At 41.5% G+C, this 11,137-nt stretch overlaps 1 protein-coding gene across 2 annotated transcripts in view; it reads right to left on the reverse strand.

Annotated features, from left to right (window-relative positions):
- Positions 1–10,754, reverse strand: part of LOC122555828 (integral membrane protein 2C-like) — a 78,165-nt gene extending 67,411 nt beyond the window's left edge. Inside the window, exon 1 of one of the 2 annotated variants that reach the window (XM_043702007.1) lies at positions 10,495–10,754. In XM_043702007.1, the coding sequence (XP_043557942.1) occupies positions 10,495–10,587 (93 nt within the window). In that variant the 5' untranslated portion in view covers positions 10,588–10,754. The remainder of the gene's footprint in view (positions 1–10,494) is intronic. The other variant, XM_043702006.1, reaches the window with a different exon arrangement.
- Between the last annotated feature and the right edge of the window lie 383 nt (positions 10,755–11,137).

Consider the following 11,137-nt stretch of genomic DNA (forward strand, 5'->3'; position numbering starts at 1 on the left):
TATTTTGCAACCCGACTACACATCATTAAAAGTATTACATTAACTCACATTTATTAATTACAAACAGGCCTCATCAGATTTGCAGAACCATTAATAAAAAAATATTCTCAAGAAACAAGTTTTATTTGAATGCCCTAATCATGAGGAAACTAATATGCATTGCAGTAGTGTCCTGATCGATTGGGTTATTTGAGATTAACAGCATATAACATAGTGCAGCTGTCTCTTATAGATAATCCAGTCAGCTATAAAAGTCTTGTTCTGAATCTTCTTCAAAGAATTACAATGTACCAAACTTTTTAGTCTAGTTAAATCATTACTTTTCTTTCACTATTCTTTCCCCCAGAAGCTTGCAAACCAACTGAAGACTGCAGTTACATTTGACACATGGTGATTGTACACCTTAGAGGCATATATTATGGTTGATGTAAAGCAGTGTATTCACAGTTTTTAAAACAGTTCTTTTCAAAGTCCCAATGGCTCGCAGGTGACTTTGACAGTTTTAAGTCTTCCACTATTATCCTTCTCAGATTTAAAGCAGACTTTGACAAAATTATAACACAGACATAGAATCCCTACAGTTTGGGCCATTTGGCCCAACAAGTCCGCACCAACTCTTGGAACAGTAACCCACCCAGACCCATTCCCCTACCCTATTACTCTACATTTCCCCGGATTAACCCATCTCACCTACATATCCCTGAACACTATGGGCAATTTAGAATGGCCAATTCACCTAACCTGCACATCTTTGGACTATGGGAGGAAACTGGAGCACCCGGAGGAAACCCACGCAGACACGGGGAGAATGTGCAAACCCCACACAATCGTCAGAGACTGGAATTGAACCTGGATCCCGGGCGTTGTGATAACTACTGGATTACTGAGTCACCCAAACAAAATTGACCACACCATCCCTGCCAGCACATCTCTCTGTGGCATCCACCCAGCTGAGTGGGATTGCTTTCATGTGGTTATATTCTCACTTCCATCGTAGTGACTGAATTAACTTCAAAGACCTCTCTTTCTACTTCAGCATCATTACCCCTGATGTCATCCAAGGGGTCATTCTTAGTTCTCAGCCATTTTGCACCTACATGCTACACCTCCAAAACATCATTCAGAATTGCAGCTTCAATTTCCACACATAAGCAGATGACTCCAATCTTCAACTCACCACCATTTTTCTCAAACCCTCTATCGCTAAATCGTCAGGCTGTTGTCTGCCATCAAGTATTGAAATAGCAGAAATTTCCTCCATATTAAATTGAGAAGAACAAACTCCAGTCCTGAGCCACCAAATTCTTCCCTCTCCCGGATAACAAAGGTTGAACAAAATTGTTCACAACTTTGATACTTTACGTGACCCAAAGATGCGTAACTAACCAAGCGACCACATTCAAGCCACAAACTAGACTATTTCTACCTCAGTATTATCATCAATCCACCACAATTTAGCTGCTGCTCATCCATGTCTTTGCTACCTCTGGACTTGAGTATTTCAACTCAGCCCTGGCCACTGTCCATAATCTGAAGTTTATGCAAGACTCTGCATACTATATATTAATCAACATTAAATTCAATGCATCTATTATCCTTATGTCTACTGATGTACATAAGCTCCTTAATTAAGGGAGTCAGTTAGCTGGACAGCTGGTTTGTGTGACAGCAGAGTGTCGCCAACAGCATGGGGTCAATTCCTGCACTGGCTGAAATTATCATCCAGGTCCCACCTCCTCAACCTTGCCCATTGCCCTCTAGGATTATGGCAACTTTATTTTTTAGTTAAGCAACACTTCAATTTGAATATTTTTGTCCTTGTTTCACATTCACCCTTGTAACTTCTCCCAGCTCTACAAATCTCCCCATATCTGCACTCCACCAACTCTGGCCTTTCCACACTGCCAGCTTAAACCATTCCACAACTGCAAGCCATGTTTTATGCTGCCAAGGGCTTAAGCATTGGAAATTCCCTCCCTAAAAACTCTCCATCGCTATCACTCTACTCCTTCCCCTTTTTAAAAACAGATCAAACCATTGCCTATAATTTCCCCTCCACGGATTGGGGGGGGGGGATGGGGAGGGTTTGCAGAGATGGATGTTAGGCATTTGACATGTCATGAACAGGGAAACAAAAAAAAGTCTAAATCAAATTTCAAAGAATAAAATGCTCAGTGTTTCAAATGATAATGGAAATTGAGGATTTTTTTTTATTTAACAAGATATTCAATCCCATCACAGCAAAGTATATTGTATAAAAATCCATCAGTGTCCAGCACAAGGTTCATATCTTTTAGGAACAAAGAGAAAATCAAAGTACATTACAGCTGGTTCACTACTTTCTCAATGCAACCAGGAATGGATCATAGATGATGTCTTTGCTGATGATATAAAATTCTTTGGATGTTGGTAAAGCACAACATCTATTGGTAAAGTTACACACAATAATTAAGAGGCCAGGATTTTCGATACAAAGGCCTTTAGATAACTGCCTTAAAGAAGAACTGTGCATAGTTGGGACAATGAATTCTTACTTTTTATTTTCAGTTTTCTTTGTCCATCATAGAGCTCCTCAGCTATTGTGACGGGGAAAAAGTCAGACTCAATATTAGTACTCACCTCTAGGTCAGAAAGTTGGGAGCTGAAGCTTCACTCCACAGACAAAATCTAAGCACATCCTCCAGCACTCCATGGAGGGACAATCACACTGTCAGGAGTCTTGTCTTTCAGGTACTGAACTGAAAGCTCCTTGATTTTTTAAATGATCACAAAAGATCCCCTGTCTTCAGTTGACAAGAAGCTGGGAAATTTTCCCACATAGTTGACTCAATTGTTATCCCAACTAACATCATTAAAAGAACTTCTAATGAAAGATCATTAACCTGAAACATAATCACGGTTTCCTCTCTGCAAATGCTGCATGATGTTCTGACTGATTATCAGCAGTTTCTGATTTTAGACCATAAGCCTGTAAGATATGGGAGTAGAATTAGGCCATTCGACCCATCAAATCTGCTCCACCATTCGATCATGGCTGCTATGTTTCTCAACATCATTCGCATGCCTTCTTTCTTGCCTTGATCTCCTTACTAATCAAGAACTGATTCTTCTCTACCTTAAAGAATTCAATGACCTGGCCTCCACAGCATTCTGCAGCAATGAGTTTCACAGATACACCACTCTCTGGCTGAACAATTACTCCTCATCTCAGTTCTAAATGGTTGTCCCTTTACTCTGAGGCTGTGCCCTCAGGTCCTAGTCTCTCCTAATCATGGAGACATCTTCTCCACATCTGCTCTATTCGGGGCTCTCAGTATTCTGTCAGTCTCAGTGAGATTACCCCAATCCTTCAAAGCTCCATTGAGTACAGACCCAGAGTCCTCAACTACTCCTCATACGATAGGCCCTTCACCCCTGGGATCATTCTCGTAAACCAAGGCTAGCACATCTGCTCTTAGATTCGATGCCCAAAACTTCTCACAATAGTCCAAATGCAGTCTGATCAAAGCCTTATACAGCCTCAGCAGTACATCCTTGCTCTTGTATTCCAGCCTGCATAACTGCCACTGAACCTGCACATTAACCTTAAGAGAATCCTGAACTAGAACTCCTAAGTCCCTTTGCGATTCAGATTTTCAAAGCCTTTCCCTATTTAAAAAATAGTCTACACCTCTATTCTTCTTGCAAAAGCACATAACATCATACTATCCCATATTGTATTCCATCTGCTACTTCTTCACCCACTCGCCTAGACTGGAAAAATACTTCTGCAGCCTCCCCCCCTTCTTCAACACTATCTGTCCCTCCACCTATCTTTGTGTCATCTGCAAACTTAGCAATAATGTCCTCAGTGCCTTCATCCAGATGTTTAATGTATAACATGAATAGTGGTGGTCGCAGCACTGACCTCTGTAAAACTCCACTAACCACCAGCTGCCGTCCTGAAAAAGACCCCTTTATCCCCACTGGCCTTCTGCCAGTCAGCCAATCCTCTATCCATGTTAGTATCTTTCTCCTAACACTATGGGTTCTTATATTATTAGCACCTGTGTGGCATCTTGTCAAAGGCCTTCCAGAAATTCAAACAGATGCTGGCTCTCCTTTGCCTAACTTACACATTATTTTTTCAAAGAATTCTAACAGATATGGCCTCCCCTTGACAAAACCGTGCTGACTCAGCCCTGTTCTACCATGTACTTTCAAGTACTCCGTAATCTCATCCTTAATGATGGAGTCTAAAATCTTACCAATAACTTACATGGGATTAAAATAAAGGATAAAAGCAAATTAGTGCAGATGCTGGAATCTGAAACCAAAAGAGAAAATGCTGGAAAATCTCAGCAGGCCTGGCAGCATCTGTAAGGAGAGAAAAGAACTGATGTTTCAAATCTAACTGACCCTTTGTCAAAGCTGGACAAAGCTTTTGTCCCTTTGACAAAGGGTCAGTTAGACTCAAAACGTCAGCTCTCTTCTCTCCTTACAGATGCTGCCAGACCTACTGACATGGGACTGACTGGCCTATAGCCTCCTTTCTTCAGTCTCCTTCCCTTCTTAAATGGGGGTGTTACATTAATCTGAAGAAGGGCCTGTGCCCGAAACGTCGAATCTCCTGTTCCCTGGATGCTGCCTGACCTGCTGTGCTGTTCCAGCAATAAAGTTTCAACTTTGATCTCCAGCATCTGCAGACCTCACTTTCTCCTCGTGTTACATTAATCTTCTTCCAATACTCTGTGACCCTCCATGACTCCAATGATTCCTGAAAGATCACCACTAATGCTCTAAAATCTCCTCAGCTATCTTCTTCTGGAACTCTGGGGCGAAGTCCATCTAGTCTGGGTGATTTATAAACCTTCAGACTTTTCAGCCTGCCCCAGCACTTTCTCCTTAGTGATGACTACTACATTCATTCTGCCCCCTGACTCTCTTGAAGTTCTGGTAATCTACTGGTGTCTTCCACCATGAAGACTGATGCAAACTACCTATTCCGTTCCTCCATCATTTCTTTGTTTCCCATTACTACTTCTCCAGCCTCATTTTCCAGCGATCCAATATCCACTCTCTCACCTTTCATAGCTCTAAAAACACTCTTACAATCTTCTTTTATATTACTAGCTAGCTTACCCTCATATTTCATCTCTGCCCTTACTGTTTTGTCAGTTATCCTCTGCTGGTTTTTAAAGGTTTCCCAATACTTTGGCCTCCCTTTGACCTTAACCACATTGTATGCTTTTTCTTTTGTTTTCATGTAGTCCCTGACTTTCCTTGTCAGCCATAGTTGTCCTCCCCTTAATATGTTTCCTCTTGGGATGAATTTCTGTTGTACCTCCCAAACGATCTCCAGAAACCCCAACTGTTGCTGCTCCATTGTCTTCCCTGCTAGGCTTCCCATCCAATGACCCTCTGGCCAGCTCCTCTCTTATGTCTTTATCATTGCCCTTACTCAACTATAATACCATTGCATTTGATCCCAACTTCTCCCTATCAAACTGCAGGGTGAATCCTATCATATCATAATCACTGTCCCCTGAGGTGTACGTCACCTTAAGCTCACTAATCAAGTATGCTTCATTACACATCACCAAATCCAGAACTGCCTGTTCCCTAATGGGTTCTACCACAAGTTGCTCAAAAAAAAAGCTTGTACACATTCAAATAATTCCTTTCATTTGGATCTGCTACCAATTTGCTTACGCCAATCCACCTGCATATTGAATTCCCACAAGATTATTGTGGGACTGTTCTATCTCCTGATTTATTTTCTGCCCTACGTCCTGATTACTGCAATAGGCCTGCACTAATTACCATCAAGATCTTTTTCCCTTTGTGGTTCCTTAACTCTACCCACACAGATTCAATGCCTTCTGACTCTATATCACTTCTTGCTACTGATCTAATTTCATTTCTTATGCACAAGGGAACCCCACCACCTCTGCCCATCTGCCTGTCCTTTCAATAGGGTGCGCATCTTGGATATTCAGTTCCTAGCCTGATCCCCTTGCAGCCATGTCTCTATGATAATAGAATAAATTATCTAGTCATTGTTGTTTGTGTGATGTTGTGGGCAAATTGAGTAAAATGCTTGCAACATTATAATAGTAACTACCCTTCAAAATTACTTGATCGGCTGTTAATAACTATGGGATACCCTACAAGGTAATAATTCTTATGAATTTCTCTTTATTTGTAAGTTGGATTTCTAGTCTAAAGAAAACTCATATTGGCAAATTAAAATTACTGTCACAGCCACCATCACAGACTTTATCAGGAAGTATGTGGAGGGCTGCATACCAAGGAAGTCAATCTGGGTGTTCCCCAGCAGGAAACCCTAGACGAATCAGATCGTACAGAACCTGCGAAATACCAGTGTGAGGCCTTCAGTATAGGAGACCCACTCAAATATAAGGAATTCAAGTATGATCTTCGCAGAGCCATTAAGACAGCCAAGGACCAATACAGATCCAAACTAGAGACTCAGACAGACACACGGTGACTACGGCAAAGACTGAATGACGTCACAGGTTCTAAAAAGATACACTGCAAGATAGCAGATGATGACACACCCCTCCCAGATTGTCTCAATGCCTTCTATGCTCGCTTTGAGCAGAATTTCAGCGAAAGGTAACACCTATTCCAACAAGTCCTGATGAACTGATCCCAACAATCACTGCATCAGAGGTCAGATCAGTTTTCCTCCGTGTGAATCCAAGGAAGGCGATAGGACCAGACTGAGTACCAGGCCGTGCACTCAGAGCATGGGCAGATCAATTGGCAGAGGTCTTCTCAGACATCTTCAACCTCTCCCTGCAGCAGGTCACTGTCCGTGTCTGTTTCAAGAGGGCCAACATCATCCCTGTGCCTAAGAAGGCTCACGCAGAATGTCCCAATGACTACCACCCAGTGGCCCTAACTTCAGTGCTTTGAAAGGTCGGTCATGGCATTAATCAACTCCAGCCTCCCCACTACTCTTGACCCACTCCAGTTTGCCTATCGGACCAAAAGATCCATGTCAGATGCTATATCACTTGCCCTTCACTCCTCCCTAGAATATCTTGACACCAAGAACAGCTACGTAAGAATCCTACTCATTGACTACAGTTCAACCTTCAACACTATTATCCCCTTGAAGACTGATTACTAAACTTAGTGATCTTGGACTAAGCCCCACTCTCTGCAACTGGATCCTCAGTTTCCTGAGCCACAGGCCACAATCAGTGAAGACTGGGGACAATATTTCATCCTCACTAACACTCAACACTGGAGTCCCCCAGAGGTGCCTACTTAGCCCCCTACTGTACTCACTGTATACCCATGATTGTGTTACCAAATACCAGACTAATGCTATTTACAAGTTCGCTGATGACACCACCATAGTCGGTCGAATCTCAGATGGGGATGAAACAGACTACAGACGGGAGGTGGAAGACCTGGAAAAATGGTGCATTGAGAACAACCTAGCTCTCAATGCTGGCAAAACCAAGGAACTCATTATTGACCTTCAGCAGGATGTTACTCATGACCCCTACACATTAACAGCACAGAGGTGGAATGAGTGGAGAGAGTCAAGCTCCTGGAAGTGGTCATCAACAATAAGCTTTCTTGGACTCTTCATGTGGATGCACTAGTTGCAAAGGCCCAAAAATGTCTCTTCTTCCTCAGGCAGCTGAGAAACTTTGGCATGACAGTGAATACCCTTGCCAACTTTTATACGTGCGCCATCGATAGCATTCTGTCTGGATGCATCACTACCTGATATGGCAACTGTACCATTAAAGATCAGAGACGGTTTCAGAGAGTGGTGAACTCAGCCTGGAAAACCCCAAAGGCAACCTCCCATCTACAGAATCCATCTACCAGGCCCGCTGTCAAGGAAAGGCCGCCAGCATTCTCCATCCCACCCTGGCAATGCTTTTCTACAACCTCTACCATCGGGGAGAAGGTACAGAAGCCTGAACACATGCACCAGCTGGTTTCAAAACAGTTTCTACCCTAATGTTGTTAGAATGCTGAATGGATTCACAAACTCATAGCATCCGCCTGTACTTTTGTTTTGGTTTTTGCCACTGTTTAACTATTATTTACTTATCTACGCTATTTAACTATGTGATCTGCCTGTAATGCTCACAAGACAAAGCTTTTCACTGTGCCTTGGTACTCATGACAATTCAATTCAATTCAATATATTGATTTGAACCAATACAAATTTCCTATTTCATCACAATGAAATAAATTTTTTTCAACACGTTACTAGTGTTGCAGATAAGCAAAGCAAAACTAATAACTTTCAGAGGTCACCGGGAGAAACCATTTAGTATGGGTTATGCCACTTTGACAACACCTTATCTACTGGAATCATAGCTGAATAAGATTGGATTTTCCTTTACAGGAATGTATTCCTTCATTATCTAATTATCTAACCTGTCATCTAAAACAGTAAAACAATAAGGACTACTCCAGTGCTGAGAGAAATGGGTTCATTACAGTCAATGAGGAAGTGTTACAACTTGTCTCCTCATATAGAAAATTGAATCATAGGGTCATCACACCATAAAAGTGGCCATTCAGCCAATCGAGTCTGTGTCTGCTCTCTCAGAGCAATACTCTAGTAGTTGGCACTACTCTCATGCCCTTTGTGGTCCCATGATCCTTTTCCAGGTACTATTTAAAAATTAATTTTTTTTTTAAACAGCTAGATATGAAGCTGTCCCCACCAGACTCTCAGGCCAGGCATTCTAAATCCTAACCATTCACTGCACAAAAACGCATCTTATCACCTTTCATTCTTTTCCTGATCAGCTTAAGTCAATATTTTCTGGTTTTCCTCTCAACCTTCTGTTCTGAGAACAGTCCCAACTTCTCCAATTTATTCAACTAACTGAAATCCTTCATTCATCGAATCATTTCCATAATCTTTTTCTGCATCCTCTCAAAAGTCTTCACATCCTTCTTAAAGAATGGAGCCCAAAGTTGGGAAAATATTCCCATTAAGGCCAAATCAATGTTTTATGAAGATTTGTCATAACCTGAGAAATGCTGGAAATTACTGCCTTTGGGCTTTATTAATTCCATTGATAAATCAACAAAATACCTGAGCAGTGCAGTGAGAATATATTCAGTTCGGATATTTGCATCTGAATGACTCAATTTGGATATGTGGTTTTGGATTTCAATATCATGAAGAAAAGCATTGCTAAAGTACAAGTCTCTATCCTAATTAACAATCACCAATTCTGCAATTCAGACCAAAAGCTTTTCTTTTAAACATTAAACATTTCTGCTGTGCAGTTATTTTAAATGGAAAACAATTATAAAACATTGCAGGTTTTGAAAACAAAATGATTAAGCAATAGTTTGTGTTTTGGTAAGCTTTTGAATCAAAATGCTTTCCACTGCTGTAGAATTTGCTTTTGCTGGAGAAACTCAGGAGGTCTGGCACCATCTGTGGAGAAAAAGCAGAGCTAAATTTTCGAGTCCAGTGACTTGTTCAGAACTGATTTTGTGATTCGGTGTGGACTTGTTGGGCCGAAAGGCCTGTTTCCACACTGTAAGTAATCTAATCTAATCTGTTTTTGTTTTAGTTTCAGATTTGTTCCAGCATTAGCAGATCTTTGCCTTCTGCAAGTTGAATAGTTGGTCATGTTGTTGGTTTTCTGCACAATCATCACGAAAGGCATTTATTTTTAAACAACTGAATAAGTTTGTAATTGGTCATTAATTTAACAAGTAGGATTTTTTTTAAAAAAATGTTGAACAGGAATGAACGTTCTCCAATAATGCCGAGCGGAGAAGCGAATGGAGTATCAAACCTATTATAATCTCTGTAGTGCTAAAACCCAAGCTACTTCAAATAAAAGCAAAATGTTGCGGATGCTGGAGATCTGAAATAAAATCAGGAAGTGCCATTTCTGAAGAAGGGTCATCGCACTCGAAACCTTAACTCTTAGTTCTCTCTCCGCAGATGCTGGCAGGACTGCTGAGATCTCCAGCACATCCTGATTCTATTTCCGACACACTGAGGGGAAAGAAAAGGTTTTGTTTTATATAAAAAAATGCAGCAGCAATTTCCTACAGGGGAAAAAAAAAGCATTCGCGTAGGGATATTTTTATATTGATATTCCAGCGATCGAAATTCACCCTATTGTGCATTAACTAAAATGTTTCCAAGTAAACAAACTAACAAAGGCTCTTGGTGCGGGTGGGGAGGTTTGAGTGTGTGCAGGCAGCACAACAAAAATCAATGTTGAATTGCTCCAGCACAACCCCATTGCCAATAATGCAGAAGGCAAAGCGAGACACAGCGAGATACACTGTCACTGCGATTCATGTCCCTTCTCTTTGGTTGTTTGTCGTCCGATTCTTTTTGTATCTAATGCAAATTAAAGGCACAGCTCGGAGCTGTCAGTCCATGGACACATTTGGAGCTACAACCCGGAGAGAGCGATGTTTACAGCAGTGACGCGATTGATATGTCATTGCACAACATTAAAAGCGACTCACATCTTGGGGGATGAGGATCTCGGTTTTATCCGCTTCACTTTCTGCCTTTTCCGGCTTCTGCCCCAGAGCTGCAGGGAGAGAGATTTTCACCATTTTTTTCTGGTTTGCGGGATGGGAATATATTAACCACCCAGTCTTTCCTCGTCAAACCTCAAAATAAAGAAAGGGCATGAAATATGTCGGTAGCTGTCTGCGCTTCCTGCTTCTGATCTGTCCTGTCGGATTTCCCAACATCGGTTTCCGGAAATTTCAAGGACTGTGCGCGTGTGTGTAAAGGGAACGCCTTTTATGTTCATTTTCTTAAGTAGGCGTGAGAATGAACGGAAGGATTAGGGTGATCCTTAAAAGGATGTTGATGTATTAACTTGCTTTCCTCCAGTTAGTTGATTACACAGCAAGACATTTCAATGCTGTAAATTAATTGATTGCAAATTTCATCTTTGCTACAATCCACTTGATTTTAGACACTATAACACATCATTAAACAAAGTGCATCCTGGAGAGAAAGTGAGGTCTGCAGGTGCTGGAGTTCAGAGTCGAGAGTGTGTTGCTGGAAAAGCACAGCAGGTCAGGCAGCATCCCAGGAGCAGGAAAATCGACGTCTCGGGCATAACCCTTTCATGAGGATTTGCGCAAGGGAAAT

Source organism: Chiloscyllium plagiosum, chromosome 13 (assembly GCF_004010195.1).
Source record: "Chiloscyllium plagiosum isolate BGI_BamShark_2017 chromosome 13, ASM401019v2, whole genome shotgun sequence".
Lineage (NCBI taxonomy): Eukaryota > Metazoa > Chordata > Chondrichthyes > Orectolobiformes > Hemiscylliidae > Chiloscyllium > Chiloscyllium plagiosum.